Here is a 17,624-nt window from a genome sequence, read left to right as displayed (position 1 = left end):
TTGTTTATTTAGACAATTGCAATTTTAACTGATGAAGGCGCTCACAGATATTGAAGCAGAATGTGAAACGTCGACAAACTTGCCTTTTTCCCGCTATGGCAGCCTTCCTCTGACAAAACACCGAGATGGCTCCATCTGCGCCCGTGTCCGGTGTGATGTCCCACAGTAAAGCGTTACTTGTTGTTGCCGCACGAAAGGTCACGCCATTCGTTATTGTCGCTCTGTAAAGGTACAAAAAAATAAAAAATACAAATAAAAAATGGAAAGGTCAAGAACGTGGTAAATAAAAATGTCCCCTGTTGAGAGCCAGTGAAATACAAAGAAGTAACTGACCATTTAGACTGTGTTATTACATTAAAATGACACTTTTATCAATGCCATAAGCAAAATGTAATCCGATGTGACACCTGCAGGCGAAGAAGCAAAAAAAAAAAAACAAAACTCTCTTCCTGCTCATCCATGCGTGGAATCATTCATCCTTCATTCATCATTCATGATATGATCCAATATGTAGTTTGTTTCCGCTAAAAAGCAATTTGCAGCAGGATATATTGTTCTACCAATTTTACAATCAAGCTAATAAGGCAAAGGGACGCGTGCACTAATGAAGTCTTTGCATCAACACAAAGAATCGATATGTTAACGAAGCTTCCAACACAAAGGAAGCGACTTTCATATCCAGGTTGACGTCTTTGGCGCAACCCCCAAAAGACTCGGTAAGGTCCAAAGCCGCCGCGTCCTGGAATTCTTCTTGGCTTTCATCTGCACGGTTGATCCTGGAATCTTTCCGACAATGGCTCATCGACTCCGATTACGACTCTCGAAGCGACGGCAATTATGCTTCATGTACGGCTGGAACAAGTCCAGCTAAAGGAACGAGGAGAAGAGACAGTACTCCTTGACAACACATTCTCTCTCAATTTAAAATATTCAACATAACCTGCAGATGTTTCTGTGCACACTTGCGTGTTTGTGTGTGTGTGACACCATGTTCAGCTTTACTGCACTCTGAAGGAAGTCTCGAGTGGCGAGCAATCTCGGCATGCAGGCTTCTGCTGTAGCAACAGCGAAATGATGCCGCCTGCTTCCGCTTCACGACCGCCTCTGCTCGGGCTTCACTTTCCTAAAAGACCGCAGTGGGCCGGCTTGGTTTTTAGCGGCTCACGGGAAACCGGAGCCAATATGTGGATTTCATAATTGATACAGAGGTGATTCAATCGCGACATTAGAAGAAGCGGGTTGACGTCAGTCATTTTATTACAGTGGTAACCTTTTTCCAATAAACACTTTTTTCTTATCAACCACATACTGTGATGTAGTACAATGTTTGGACGAATCTCTTTGGTGGCTGCTCCTGACAAAAGTTTGACTCTCAATACTCGCCTTCAAATTGCAGAGTTATAAAATATGTTCCTCCAAGCAACGCCGCTGGGTATTACCGTTCCTAATCACAAGACACACGCACGCACGCACGCACACACAAAATGTGTTTCTCACACAGTATTTGTTTTTATTTGAACCCTGACTGTTTGTATGAATAGTGTAACTGTTGTTACAGTTCTTGTCGGCAGTAGTTGGGGGAAACTAAATACAATTTAAGTGAATTAATATTTGGACAATATTCTAATGAAACTAAGGCCGTTATATATTATGGTTAATGGGAGAATTAGACCTTTCTGTGAATATTCTTAGTCCTGTTATGATACCAGTTTTATATGAAGCAAAATAATACTCCCCAGCGGATATAGCAACTGCATAAAGGTAGCTAAAAAACCTCTTCGATTCTTTAGACCACAAACTGTTGCAGTTCCAAATTGTCAGACGACTTCTTCTTTTCCTTTGGGCTCGTCCCGTTAGGGGTCGCCACAGCGCGCCATCCTTTTCCATGGAAGGCTACCTCCTGCATCCTCCTCTCCAACACCAACTGCCCTCATGTCTTCACTCACGACATCCATCAACCTTCTCTTTGGTCTTCCTCTCGCTCTCTTGCCTGGCAGCTCCATCCTCATCATCCTTCTACCAATATGCTCACTATTTCTCCTCCGGACGTGTCCAAACCATCCGAGTCTGCTCTCTCTCAAACTTTCTCGCCAAAACATCGAACCTCGGCCGTCCCTCCGATGAACTCATTTCTAACTGTATCCAACCCGGTCACTCCGAGAGCGAACCTCAACATCTTCATTTCCACCACCTCCAGCTCTGTTCCCTGTCGTCTCTTCAGTGCCAATGTTTCTAATCCGTCCATCATGGCTGGCGTCACCACTGTTTTATAAACTTTGCCCTTCATCCTAGCAGAGACTCTTCTGTCACACGACACACCTGAGACCTTCCTCCACCCGTTCCAACCTGCTTGGACCCGTTTCTTCACTTCCTGACCACACTCACCATTGCTCTGGACGGTTGACCCCAAGTATTTCGAGTCCTCCACCCTTGCTATCTCTTCTCCCTGTAAGCCTCACTCTTCCCCCTCCACCCCTCTCATTCATGCACATATATTCTGTCTTACTTTGACTAATCTTCATTCCTCTGCTTTCCAGTGCATGCCTCCATCTTTCTTACTGTTCCTCCACCTTTTTGCACCACCAATCAGAATCCACATGCTATGTCTGTGGGAAATGCAAATTCTGCCACCAAAATTATTTGGATACAAATGTAAACTAAAAGAATTTATTCAGACTATACAATAATGATAAAGTGGATATTTGGCTAAGTATCTAAATAGAGCTTCCTGTGAGAGAATTGACTTTACTCAAGTATTGTTATATTTATTTGTGTTTGCTTTAAAAACTGCTTTCTTGCCATTTTCATAGCATGTTAGAGCCAATGTGGGAATAAGAAAACCAAGATGGCATTCAAGCCAGGCATAGCTGCGTATTAAGCCCAAAGGAACAGGATTTAACTAATAAAAAGCGACAGCAACAAGAAGACTTATCCGCCCTTTTCCCCCTTTTCTCTCTCCCTGGGAAGAATAAAATCCCCTGTGATTTGAGGAGTTTTTTTTTTTTTTATGAGCGGTGGGGAGTAGGAAGCAGTGTCCACGGCGTCGGTTAGCCGGCCCCGAGGAGGCGGCAGGCGAGATGGACGGCCATGGAGACTGAAGCTGACGCTGCGTGCAGAAAAACAGCTCTCAGGTGCTGCACCTGCCATCCATCTCACTTCTGACCAGGCAAGGCGTGAGTGGCACCTTGTTTCGCCTACTACTGTATATACTCTTCATCTTCTCACATACTTCATTTTGAAAAAGCCCATACATCATGTGCTCACTCACTTAGCACACGCTCACATCACTCACTGTATATATTTTTCCTCACTCATCACATCTGGGCACATATGCATATCAAAGGGTTACCGGCGGACCGGAATGGGGTCGGCAGGGTGTGGGTGTCGGACCGGCATTCAGCACGTCTGTGCTGTTTCCCTGGCCGGAGGGGGGGGCATCGGGTCCCCGCGGCCCCCACCGGGTGGCCGGTCGTCGGGGCGCCTCGGCGGGTCCGGCGGACCGGCCCGAGACCCTCGGAGCGGGACGCGTCCCGTCCGCCGGGCTGCTCTCGGGCGGACCCCCGGGCTCGATCCCGCCCCTCGATTGATGGAGTGGGGTCCTCGGCCTCCACGGTATCGGGCACAGAAATTAAGGGACACTTCTGTCAGTCTTTGTGCATGCAAAACGGCGTCAATTCACTTGCGTGCGTCCGCAGGCACACCCCCCCGGGACTCTTTCGCCGGGTGTGGGGTTACGCACATATTGCGACAAATAACTCATGAATATGCAAATCGCTTGTGTATCCCCTCACTCATACTCTCCTGTAGTCCTATAGACTTTTATAATTGACATAGTCAATCCCGCCACACTTCAGTTGTCCAGCCGGGTTCACGACCCCGGTCCCGCATGCGTCTTCTCCTGTCCTCGTCCTGTTCCATCTTGTCCTGTCCTTCCCTCACAGGGTGCAGCGCTACAGCCTCCATGCAACACTCATATTTCATGTTTCATTCTCGTAGGTCATGTAATGACTTACTTTTCTCATCCTGTTTACAATTAGCGCTTTGTCTTTTGCCTTCGTTTCTCTCTCCCCTCTGGAAACTTTGTTCTGTTCGACTGATCGACTCTAATTCTCAATAAACCTCACACAATGTTTTACGTGTTTTACGCAACATAATGGGCCTTCTCATCCAGCAATTTTTCCTTTGGTGCATTTACTGTGAGATGAAATGTTATTTCAGATATACAGTGGACCCCCACCATTTGTGGGGGTTTGGGACCACGAGTGGGAATAAACAGCCAATAACCGTTTTAGGGGTTGCTTCCAAAAAAAAATGAAGAGAAAAATGAAAAAAGAATTGTAAAAAATGTATTTTAATGAAATTAAAAAAAGAAAAATATCCACGAATGGGTCAATCCATGGGTGCCAAACCAAGAGTATGTGGGGGTCTATAGTACAGTATAATAAATTACTGACAATAAATTGTCCAGAGAGAGAGAGAGAGAGAGAGAGAGAGATAGATAGATAAAAGAATACGTTAAAAGAAAAAATAAATAGAACAGCACCAGTGCCAATATTTTTTTTTTTTTAAATGAAATGCAACTGAATACAAGATATCTTTGTACAGATGCTCTAAAAGCATTTTTTTAATTTTCACCGAGGCTAATTTCAAGACGCTGCAGTGGGTTTGTAACGATTCTCACATCTCCATCAATTATTTGTGTCTCTGGTTTTGTGAATGCATCACTGCTGGGCCAGCCAAGTAGACAGTCACGAACCGATGCAATCATTTATGCGGGCAAATGTCCAGTGTTTAACCAGTTCCGACGGCCAGCTATCAGCAACGTGCTTATCGTACTTATGGAGCAGTTTAGCGGGTTGAGAACCAGTTGATGCCAACGCTGCTGCCAGATGGCACTAAAAATGCTTGTAAATTTGTCACAGAGACTGCAAAGGATGAGGCTTCTTGCTGGAAGAGATCACTCACACATCATGCCATACGACTGTGATGCCTTCCTTACTTTAAGTCAAAGCTGTACGAGCGTGACAAATTATTGCGTGATCAAAAAGGACCAAAAGTACCAAGAAAGAAGTGGAACTATTGAGGATGTCATGCCAAATGAATTGGTATGACTACTTTTTAAAAAAAAAAAAAAAAATCTTTAAATGTATTCCATTTTCAAGTTTGAAAAAAATATATACATATGTTTATTATTTTGGTTGCAGTTACGTTTTAGTTTAGTTTTATGGCTATCCTATGGTCTTATTGACAATTACCATTTTAATGCAACATTTAAGAATTAAATCTCAATGGCAAGTGTAAATAATGTGATCGGCGAGTCTAAGTCTTGTTTTTTGTGTGTGTTTGGGAACTAAAACGAATGAATCAACACGCCCGGTTTGAATTAAGTGTCTGACTGAACCGATAATTTGCAAGATGTAGATGTATAAATAATGTCCGAATAGCTTCTCGTCTCCTCACCTACTCGCCTCTACTGGAGCATGTGATCACACATGGAAAACGCTGAAATGATTTCTCTTTGAGGAAGTATTGATTGATTCTTCCACGAACTGGAAGGACTCTGAAAATCGTCCAGAAGCCAACACGAACATGCTTCAGGATCTCGACAGGTCTCATTAATAATATCTAAAATGAACGCAGAGCTTATTGTTGAGAAGATCCTTCCACCAGCTTTGCTGACCAGCCTTCATTCTATGAAGCCTGACATGATCCAAATGTAAACACAAATCAGAAACGGAAAACAAAACAATAACTGAAAGAAACTCAGAGACTGAAACATTAAATTCATTTCTTACCATCTGACCTGAAAGATGATTATTTAATTTGAAAGTAGGCGGACAGTATTTGGGATGATAATAGAAACATCTAGGCGAGTTATTGTGGTTGATTACGGTGTGGTTCATTTTTGATGTTATCAATGTCGATTAATGTCACGCTTGTAAACATTTAAGTTGCAATTGGTTACATCATCAAGTTGCATCATCTGTCAAATGTCATATTTGGATAAACCAGGAACCACATTAACACCAACAGTCGGGTTGGGCATCGTTTGAATTTGAGCGATGACGGTTCCGGTTCCTTATTTCGATTCCGGGTCCGAACGATTCTCCATTCCGATTCTTTTAGGGGGCTGGGTCAAAAACGTTTGCATGGTTTACGGTCAATAAAGGGTGTCCAAATTATGAACATCCATTTTCTTAGCAGCCCGCTACATAGACTAAAATGAAAAGTTAAATATAGTATTGTTAAAATCGTTATTTGGGACTGTTTTATCACATCAAATGGTTTACAGTGCAAGTTTTAACTTTAATTTCCTGTTTTAAACTTGTCGCCTTATATTTTGAAGGCGACGCACCGGAACTCAGCATTTTGACATGAAAAGTAACTTCACACGGCACTGGTGAATTTTCTTTGTTTTTTGTTTTTTTAACGGATGGAACCAAATGCTATAATACACTGATTGCTTTCCCTACCCACCGATGAGGCACAAGATTAGTGTTTGTGATACTGTGAGACAACGTTTATGGTAATTTTGTCCCAATTCATTGGGATGTAAAGTTGCTACGGTGAAGTTTTAGCCCAATGTTAAGCTTTTTTTTTTTTTTTCTGTCATTGGCTCTTACGTTGATTTGAAGACTAAAATAAACGCTGAAAACCATCAGTGTAAAAGTGCAAGCGACCGTTTACCTTGTTAGCTGTCTCAATACTGGCATCGACGTAATTCATTGTTTCACTCACCCAATTGACTGAGAGTTGACTGAAGCTCCGCGCGGTGTAGGCTGAGGCTCGGAGCGCGTCAGACGCTGCACATGGGGAAAAACTCCTTTGCACAATCCAATCTTATTGTAAGTGTTGCACTGAGGTGACTGGTCATTCATTTGAACAAAGTTAAGACACACATTTGGTCGCCGTTGGACACAAGCACGTCTTCGTGCACGTTCTTGTTTGTTGATTTTCGCCTCTTCTTTGTTGGTTTTCGTCACTTCTTATTCGGGGTCAGCGGACTCGCCCATGGAAGCTGAGAACCAAAAATTCTAAATTTGAACGATTCCGGGAGAAGTTAGTCCCCGTTCCAATTGGTTCTCGATTCTCGATGCCCAACCCTAACCAACAGTCTTGTGTTTCGATGTTCAAATTGCTGTAGGTAAGACTGCTGTATACAAGAACACACTTCCAGGCTGAATGTGAAGTGTCCATCCATTTTCTGCACCACTTGTCCTCAACAGTGACTTTGGCGAGATGAGAAACTGAGAACACCCTGCAATGGTTGCCAGCCAATTGCAGGAACTTATACACCAATAGCCATTCACACTCAATTTAGTCTCTTCGACTGACCGAATATTCATGTTTTAGGAATGTGGAAGCGCGTACAAACCCAGGCAAGCACAGGGACAACATGCACGCTTGACACACTGTGCTGAAGCTCAAACCCACAACCTCTGATTGTTGATAAATCAGATGTTGAAGCAACAGAAGTAAACATGATTGTGCATTCAGTCGCAAATAGTTTGTGGCCTAAAGATGAACAACGGAAGTTGACTTACAGTACATCCAAGCGAAATTTTACGATGGCTGCGACGTCCAAACAGGAGCGCTGAGAGAGAGATTCTGACCCAATTCTTTTTAAACACGAATCAATTCATTGTTTGTTTCCTGGAGTTGATCAAATGAAATGTCAAAATGCCCATGTTTCACATTTCTTCAATCAGTAACGAGCCTCCCAGCAGACTGAGGCAGGTCAACTCCGTATCCAAATAGAAGGTCAACGACATGAAACCATTTAGCAGGAGTCCCAGGAAACCGTTTCAAGTCGAGCCATAATGAAATTCAGGCTCGATGGGGATTTCGTTTGATCCGTGTCAGTCTTGAGGAATAGGATGTTTGAGCCCTTAATGTCATCAGGCTGTGCAAACTCAAATATGAATGGATGTAATTTTTAGCATTAAACATTTACCGCTATTCCAGGAAAAAAAACCTCAATCTTAGTTTCCAAGAAATGTATTTCCTCTAATGTGCCATTGTTTTCAAAGCCCTCCACGAGGCTGAAAGACGAGAGCGCACGACGAGTGGCTCGCTTTTTGGAATACTACGTGAGCTTGTGGGTGATGTCATCCAGATAAGCACTGAGCAGGCGAAATTGTAATGAAACAGGAAGCGCAATCTTACCTAAGAGTGAAGTTAGTCAGCTGAGCAGAGCTGGCCATGAGGATGTAGAAGGTGGCGACGTCGGTCTTCTTCAGCGGTTTGGAGGACGTCCGTACGACGATGGAATTGCCGAGCTTGAGTCGCGACAGGGTGGCCATCCCTTTGGGCACCTGCAGGAGACGCACGCTGCCGATCCTCCGCATGGGCGTGGCGGGAACATATTCCGCCTGCTGTTGTTGTGAGCTTCCCCAACGACTGCCTTCCAGGGTGTTGCAGTTGCCGCCGACTCTGGGCTGCGCTTGGTAGTAGAGCTCTGCGAGGTTACCGGCGGCCGGGTCCCGTTTCTCGCCGCTTGTGCTCTCGGAGCCCTGACCGAACCAGGCCGGGCAAAGGTCGCAGGTCGGCCACGCAGGTTCCCCTCTCGCCTGCCACGGCACAGGAACACCTCACCTCCTGCGTCTGCCAGAAAGCGTAGACCGTCACACACGGTAGCTCATCCTCGGCTCCTTCCGCCCTGGTCCAGTCCCTCCCCGCCACGTAGAAGAGCACCCGCACTTTGGGCTTGTTGGAGAAGACTCGAGGCGTCAGCACAAAGGCCTGAATCTTCCAGTTGAAGGTGAAGGCATCCGGGGCATTGAAGAGCTGCACGGACCGGACCAGATCCAGAGGCACGAGCCGCTCCGCGGACACGACGCCGTAGCTCGCGTTGACGGCCGGCTGGCGGCACGCTCGCAAAATAACCAAGGGCTGCGTGCTGCTCTGCGTGCTGAAATTCCTCATAAAGTCCTGCCCTGCTTCCTTTAAGAAAAGGTAGTCCGCATCCCGAACCTCGTAGCTGACGGGCAAGAAGACGGGGAAAGGCACTGCGCTCTTGGTGTCAGTCAGCTCCTCAGTGCTGGAGTCTGGAAAGTCAAGGAAAAATCAGACTTAATAATCGCACATTAAATCTCAGCGGAAAAGAAGACAAATCCAGTTCACAACGTCTGAATGTACCCAGAGGCTAATGATTGCAAAAGCGCGTACAGTACAGGGAATAAGAAATATTTCGCCAAAGCTGCCTTAGAAAGTTGGAACAAAGAATGAAAATTCCAACAAGAAGCGACTTGGTTTGTTCATGGACCAGCAGTTTACAGGATCTCTGCTGAATAAGACCCAGGGAGCTCATTACTGTACCGCTCAGACAGAACAGTGCATAGCCAAACTGTCATTTTTGAATTCAACGCGTTTACTTCATGTCTCCGTCAAGTCAGCTCGTTTGCCTGTCATTTGCCATTGTTCTGCTTTCTTCTTCGCTGCCCTAGTTTCTTGTCGCACGCGCGGATGGTCGGCTTGCTCTTTGTGTGTGCGCGTGCGGTTGGGCTTTGGGTGGGGCCAGCGGGCTAGGGGCTTGGGTGAACGCGAGATCTGATACATCTGGCTCAAAGATGAAGTCGACCATCATAAAGCAGGATTAAAGCAGCCTTTCGGATTCAGTCAGTCGACTGCGAATCGGATCAAAAACAAGCGCACGTGTGACCAGAAATTGCGAAAGTACTGAGCTGATAAAGCACACGGGTCACAAATTCAGGTTACGGGTCAGTATGACTATAAAGTACCTTTTGAGTCTTCAACACAGTCGCTCAGTTATCATGGAAATGTAGCAGAATAAAGAAATGTGGACGTTTTATGATACTGTAAGTAGGCAAGGTTTTGCACACCAACAAGTCCAATGATACGTTTCCCAAAATGGGTTTCCTTCAGTTTTTGCCATCTTTGTTTCATTGAACGTATGTTGTGTTAGCATGTCCCGCACAAGCCAAATTTGAATAAAGTGGTTAAATGATACTGAATCCAATTTTTGACATGGTTTTATTGTCCACAACAAGTTATTTCATAAATCATTAGATCATGTGCAATATATATTCTATTTTCATAACCATGTTGAACATTTTGAATGTCACTTAAGTTGAAGTTCACCCTGTCAATATGATGAACTTTTATTATTAACAATGTTATAATTACGTGCACAATTGCGGTGACAAGTCCATCTCTGGTATTAAATCTCATATATGTTTACGTTTTAATAGCATATACAGTGCATGTTAATGTAAAGTCTATCCCGATTTTCCTTTTATTAAATAAGTAGGGATAGCGCCGGCTTTTTAAAGCCACCCTTTTGCATCAAAACAAACCAATTAAGTGAATATTATATGATCTGATATGTGATCTGCTTTTCGTGCTCCAAGCGTATCAGCCACGCATTGTGCAACGTGTATCCTCCTTCTACGTCAGAGCCGGCGTGTACTCAGTTTACAATGGGGCTAATTTCCTTCCTGAGTAAATTCAGGCCCAAAAAACGCTGGTGTTTAGTCTGCAAATGAACATAAAACGGATGACGCTGCCTCGAGCATGGTGTTGCATTGCAACACAGTATTAGAGGCAACTCGCCCCCCGAATAAAATCTTAACGGCACCGCATTGAAGTCTAAATGTTGCGCAAAGACGCATTAGTGGGATGTCGTCCTCTGAAAAAAAATAAAAACCGTGAATGAAAGCTCCGAGCTTTTGTGTGTCCGACTCGGTCACCGCGCGCCTCCGAGGAAGTTAACATTTAAGTAGTCCGTCTGCCGCGCTCTCCTCCGCTTTTCATCTCGACTCATCCCGAAAGCCCGCGATGGCGTCTTGACAGTTCACGGGACACGTCGCCAGTACTGCATGTGTCACCCGCTGACAAGCCGCAAGCCTGGAGAAGAGCACAATGGCTTCTTTGCCCCCTCCCTTTTTTTTTTTTGTGCAAAGTGCAAGGAGACGGCGAAGCGAGCTGGAAACAAGGCCGTCCTGACTTCGCCCATCAGGGCCCGCAGTGACAGATGTGCAGCTTAATACCAGCGCTGGCAGCATCGCCGGCCAGAGGAAAATAAACTGGCTCACCGCCTCCTGAGCGAGAATGCAGTGCAACAAGCTACTTAACATGCAACCTCATCCCTTTACAGGCTGCACATGCCCTTCGCAGGACTTCACCTACTTTGCAATGCACGCAAATCACAATATTCATCTTGGGACCGTTTCCAAGGTCCACCCGATGATGTGCTTATCACATTAAAGGCACAATTCCTCCTTGGCCCCCGAGTAGTTAGCAACTTCTTCCTTTCTCGGCATGTGAGTGCCGCTTTCAAATGACGAAACCTGAGAGCAAATATGTTGCCGCAGCTGCTCCACTCTTTCATATCTGTCATATTCAGACGAGCGCAAACGTCCTATTTTTTCCTCGGCCGATCACAAAGCATCAGTGTCAGTGTTGCCGTGCAGAAGTCACAGCAGTCACTGAAAGACACCTCGGCCGTTTTGCACAAGCTAACATCTCCCCCCGGGGTTCAGGACGCACGCTGATGTTCAAACCTGCGTTGAACTTGTACTGATACCACATGAAAATGTTACATGGATCAGATCAAATGCAGAATCGTGTAAGCGTCAACTTCGGGTTTGTATTCAACAATTTCACTCCTCCGGGAGTCTCAATATGTTCAATTAAAAGGGAATTGAAAAGCAATCATGCAATCCGGGAAAGGTTCAAAGTTTATTCAACGACGTACTCGCACAGAAGCATTTGAAAATACCGTGATAACCTTCCGCGTGAACAGTCGAAACTAGTTATGCATCTGCGTACACTGTGCCCTAGGTGAAAAAAAAAAACACACAACATTGCATTTCACTTTCCTTCTTTTAAGTGGCAATGGTTCTGTTAGCCTGTTTGAATCCACAACCTTGAATCCGCATCGGGACTTCTAAGGAGCCATAATGGCGTTTGAGCATATGTAGCAAACAGCTGCCACACGCCGATGGACTCCCAAAAGCATCGTCGGGAGACAAAAACAAATCTGGGCTTTCAAAGCTAATACAGTGGACGGATACAAATGTTCCCCTCAAGCTGTCAGTCAGGAGGACACGCAAGTAAATATTGTAGCTAGTCAGCAAAGATGCTACGTTTCTACAGAACAGAAAAAATGATCTTATTGATCAAATTTCATTTCACAGCGGACGACTGCTTAGCACATCTGCCTCACAGTTGTGAGGTTGCGGGTTCAATCCCCGGCCCCGCCTGTGTGGAGTTTGCATGTTCTCCCCGTGCCTGCGTGGCTTTTCTCCGAGCACTCCGCTTTCCTCCCACACCCCCCCAGAAAAAACATGCATGGTAGGTTGATTGAAGACTCTAAATTGCCCGTAGGTGTGAATGTGAGTGCGAATGGTTGTTTGTTTGTTTGTCTGTTTGTATGTGCCCTGCGATTGGCTGGCCACCGGTTCAGGGTGCGCACCGCCTCCCGCCCGAAGATGGCCGGGATAGGCTCCGGCACGCCTGCGTGAGGAGAAGCGGTAAAAAAAGAAAATGGATGGATGGATGGATGGATGGATGGATGGATGGATGGACTGTCCCGTTTTGAAATTGTTTCCCTGCCGGTGGCAAATTGAATCCAATCTTTGTAAAGTAGTCGTCTCGGGTTTATGATGTCATCCGAGCCATTCTGCTTTCCAGACCACCGATGAGATGTTTATCGTCACTTTGGGTAACGGATCAATTGTCCAAATGCACAGTGCTTATTAAAGCACATACTGTACAGTAAATACACATGCAGCTGTATCACAAATGACTGTATGACATATGATATTTCCATTGACATCAGGCTGACACGTGACATTGACCTCGTCTACATTATTATGTAACTACATCATTGGGGCGAGCAAACACATTACAAACAGCTCCCAGTATGATGAAAAGCAGTTCTACAGCAAACTACATCCCCAATAAAGGAAAAGAGCTGAAAGTTTGCTTGAAAACTGAGCATAACTGTCATCAAAATGGAATTATTATGTTGTGTATTTAATGCGGCAGGTGAGCGTATATCATCGTTTATACGAGCTGTCGATATAAAAGTCTAAAAAAAACCTTGGCCCTACTTTGAAATCTTCACATTTCTCTGATTTATCATGACCATAAATTATAAATCATGCTCTGAATGTGTTGAGGCTTTCAAAAAAATGAAATACTACAGAAAGACTTTGTACTTGAGAAAAAGTCCTCTTGAAACATCAAACGTCATTTGACAGCCTATATATCTATTTCTCTATATTTATATCCGTGCATCTACGAAGCTGCTCGCCCAGCATGCACCGCTCGGAGGCTGCAAAGTGAGAAGCTGGAGAAGTGAAGGAAGCAGGCGCAGTGAGCTTTCAGCTCGACATTGTCATTGACCCATAAGATTGGTCAAGCTGCTTTACATCATCATCATCATCATCATCATCATCATATCACATTGCATTGCATTGGGCCCGTATGGTTTCACCAAGATGCAAAATGCTATTTAGCTTTTGACCCGAAATGGGTGTCCAAAAGTGTTTCTTGTTTTTGTTTTTTTGTAGTACCTATCGTGTGGCAAAGTGTGGAATGCTGCAGTTGCCATTGGGAAAGTGTGCATTCGCGCGGTCGCCATCCAACCTTGCGCTCAATGTGACGTGTGACGTGTCTGGGACGCAGAGAGAGATGGAAGTTTCGGATCCATTATTTACACTTGCAGGAAAAGATAACTAGTACATCCCCACGGTCTTTTTGGTCCACGTTCGAGACCCAGCCTCCTCGTAAGTGGTAGCCTTGGAGACTTGATCTTCCTGATACTGTCTCGGGAGGTTATTCTGATTCTGGTGCTGATTCTGATCATGCGGTCTTACCTTGAGGGACGACTGTTGTCAAAGCGGCAAATATCAGGTGTAAAATCCTCCACGTGAGGCGGTTGACGCTCATTTCGGCACCGGCGCGGCTCCTCGTTTGCTCCAGAGACAACGTCCGAGGCTCGCTCGGTGGCGCGCGCTCCGGTGAACGTCGGCGGTGACGCACGCGCGCGCGCGCGCGCTCATCCGCGTCTCGACGCCGTCGCAACCTGTTGGGATCGTGCCGTAGAAGTTGCGCGCGTGACGGCGACGAGATCCGCGGGACGCCCCGTGGCCGACTGCGCCCGTGCGTAAAAGTTGCGCCTGACGAGCCTGAGAAATGTCAACGTCGCCCCTTCAAGCGTCGCACCCAGACGGAGTCAATAAATCCTTTAGATTTTTTAACAAACAGAAAGAAGTACAAGGAAATGTGGCTGCGTGGATTCTGAAGCTGGAAGGCAAATTTGGTTGCGGCGCTCGCTCAGCGAGGGTCTTGATCTCCGAGCTTCTTCTCGGCACCGAAGTCATCATCTGTCGCTGTTCATCATCCGCCCGCCCGCCCGGGAAGCAAAGTGCGCAGTGGCGGGAGGATTAAAGCTGCCTCAGGCGCGGCCGGGCTGCGGAGCCAATCGGGGCGCGCCGCTTGTCCTCTCGCGGGAGGTCACACGTTCACGAGGCGCTTCGGAAATCATTCAAAGCAAACGACAATTCGTTCCGTCACCTCGTTTGGCAACCGGAACGCTCGTAAACCGACGTAAGGCTTTTCCATTGACACGAATGGGAATGGAGGACATCTGCTCCGCCCGCACAGCGACGGTATATTTGCCGAATTATGATCGTCGGGCGCTTAAAAAGAAATACTGTGCCGTACAGAAATCGATGAAAACAGCATTTGTGACGCTAGCGGCGCCTGAAGCTTTTGAGGTAGCCTACAGTCATGTTTACGTTCACTGTGGTTGCTGCTAACCTGCTAATGGCCGACATCTCCCGTCATGCGAAGCAGGCCTTTGCATTGCATTGTGGGATGTGGCGGCCATTTTAGGCACACCAAAAAAAAACAACAACAAAAAACAATGCTACCTAAGGCGCAGAGCCAAGGAGGTTCACGCAGCACGAGAAAAAGTTTCCGAGAATGTTTGTAAAAGGAAACTTTGTTTTTTTGTTTCCGTTTTATCTGTGTGTTGTGAGCAAACTACAAAAGTTGTCCAGTAAAATGTTTGCGTTTTTCAACAATATCCAATTAAACACATTTTCATCACGATTGCAAGACGTGATGGGCATTATCAAGTTTCGGTAAGTACTTGTACTCGGTCTGAAAGAAAGTGACATTGGTGCATCACTCGGGTTTTGATATGATACACGATATAGTCATGCTCACGTTTGATCGACATTGTCACAGTAACGTAACTTGTACGCTTGTAGAACGACTGCGTGTTACTAGTATATTGGTTTCACTACTGCCTTCCACTGCTGTATTTCTGCACACTGGTAGGACAACTGTAGCAAACTAGTCGGATAACTATGTTACTAGTCAAATAAAACTACTACTAGGCATTTTGGTGTTGCTAGGAGAGTCCAAGAGGCCACTAGTGCTCAACACCTGCCCACAAGTATTTGGACCAAGTAGTACGACTAGTGCAGAACAGTAATTTTCTTGTAAGGTTTAATTAAAAAAAAGTCATAAGGATGGTGGAAACCTTGCTCACACATATCCCCCTGTTTTTAAAATGGGGTACTTTAAAATTCCGTGACCTAGTTACATTTAAAACGGTGTCAGATTTAGTACAAAGCCTGGAATGATTTGTTCCCGAGCAACATCCAATTGCAGTTCGTGGTCACAATCCAAAAGGGAAATGTCATTTCAAGCGCCCCATCATCCATTCCAGTTAGAAAAATGGGAATATTTGTGTCTGCAGTGCCAAATTGTGAAATGATCAAATGTGCATTGACTTAAAACAATTGAAACGGAACTACAAACAAACACTGTAGGCCGTAAAGAACTGAACAGTTAAATTGATACTTTAATTGTTTGAATCTTCTTTAATATTTGCTGTGTGGACTATGTATGCTTTTTTTTTTTTTTTTTTGCAATATGCATTATGCAAATAAGCTTTGCTTGTTCTTTCCCATCGGGGCGACTTTTGAAGCACAATTTGCCGCTGAGCGCACCAGTCGGATTCGCCTTACTCATCTCTGCACTGGCGTCAACGTTGACCTGATCTCTTTCGTTTAGATGCACGTTGACGAATGTGCGAGGAAGCCCGAGTACTCGCGAGCGTGGGCGTCACACGCAAATTTCGCTCTGCGAGGCCGTCGCGCTGAGCGCTCGTCCGCAATGCTGCTCGGCGTATAAACGGCACTCGCCATTTTGAAAAGATGAGAGCGGGCGGATATATTCCCCAAAAGCTGACATTTGAACTACTCACGGAAGAAGAGTCACAAAGAATTGTGACGAGTCCAGCCTTGTAATTGAAACGCGTGCACTGAATGGCCACATGTGCTGGATCAATCTGGCCTTGAACTAGATCAGTGGTTCTCAAACCTTTAGCAACAAGTACCACCTCAAAAAGTACTTGTCACTCCAAATAACACCATTATTAAATACAGTCGCGTGGTGTTCGAAAACAAACATTTCTACATTACTAAATGTGAATGTACTGGATTTCAAAGTTAAATACGACTGAACTGTACGTAACAAATGCACTGTATTAGATTAAAAAAGAAAGGTTAAAGCCACTCATTAAGCATAGCTTGAACATTTGTAATTCCGTGATTCTTTCACCTACCATGAGAGGGAGCCAGAGTACTACTAGTGCAAGGGTCACCAACAATATTTTGTACACCAGAGACTTTTTGTAGCGGACATACACCCAGATGTTGGCAACCCACCATACACCACGCAGTGTCATTATCGCGATCCTTTTTCCGAATTGCGTATGTCTAATAGCCTTCGCTAAAAGCATTGTAGCTGGCTTTGCTAACATGCGTAAATAAGAAAGCTGCTGGTTAAGGAACAATCTGCCGAGTGACTCATTCATAAAAGCGGTGAAGCTTAAAGTGTTCGTGTCACCGGAGGGAGCACATGAGGCGAATCACTTACCGGGAGTGTAAGAGAATTTTTCCGTCATTTTTCATGATGTGACACCGAAGAAGGGGGGATAGAAACACACATTTTGTGGCCGTCTTCCTTGTAAGAGACATCTCCAATTGACTTGCAAGGAAAACACATGGCAAAAGCAGGCCAGTGTGTTATCGACACAAGACGGCGAAATAAAGCCCGAGGATGTACGGTATGCAAGTCGGTGCGTTGACACACACGGATGTCGCCGGGGAGCTGCGTTAGTGTAGCAAGAGCAGCCGGAAACTGCCGATAGACCCGAGGAAGCCCGTGTGTTTCGTTCAGCCTGCGTCATGCCTCCGCGTGATACATGGACGCGCCGTCTGCTCAGGTGGATTTTGCCGCACGCGTTGCGCTAATGTCCTCGTTGCCGTTCTCCAGAAGGCAATCTGCGAAAGTCAGTTCAATACGATATAAACCTCTTCGCTATATGACGGTCGCAGTAGTGGAATTGGAAAAGAATTTGTTGGCAATGTACAAACAGCGCTGTGCGCAGCGCACACTCATACATCGTTTGAAAGTCATAACCCACTGTGAAATGTTCAAAATACTCTGAAGTGAGTGCCGTTTTGAATGAATACTAAAATAGGCCTATTTTAGTTTGATTAGCGAGTAAGGAAGGCATCAGCTGTTGTTCTGTAGTTCTCCAAGAGGAGTCTCCCACACTTGAAAATCCCCAGTTT

At 45.4% G+C, this 17,624-nt stretch overlaps 1 protein-coding gene across 1 annotated transcript in view; it reads right to left on the bottom strand.

Annotated features, from left to right (window-relative positions):
* Positions 1 to 14,388, bottom strand: part of LOC133399661 (transmembrane protein 132D) — a 32,573-nt gene extending 18,185 nt beyond the window's left edge. Inside the window, 4 exon segments of the mRNA XM_061671362.1 lie at positions 84 to 221; positions 8,167 to 8,540; positions 8,542 to 9,047; positions 13,845 to 14,388. Of these exon segments, the coding sequence (XP_061527346.1) occupies positions 84 to 221; positions 8,167 to 8,540; positions 8,542 to 9,047; positions 13,845 to 13,917 (1,091 nt within the window). The 5' untranslated portion in view covers positions 13,918 to 14,388.
* Between the last annotated feature and the right edge of the window lie 3,236 nt (positions 14,389 to 17,624).

Source organism: Phycodurus eques, chromosome 3, assembly GCF_024500275.1.
Source record: "Phycodurus eques isolate BA_2022a chromosome 3, UOR_Pequ_1.1, whole genome shotgun sequence".
Taxonomy (NCBI): Eukaryota; Metazoa; Chordata; class Actinopteri; order Syngnathiformes; family Syngnathidae; genus Phycodurus; species Phycodurus eques.
The sequence above is the reverse complement of the archived record's forward strand: the minus strand, read 5'-3'. Positions and strand labels throughout refer to the sequence as shown.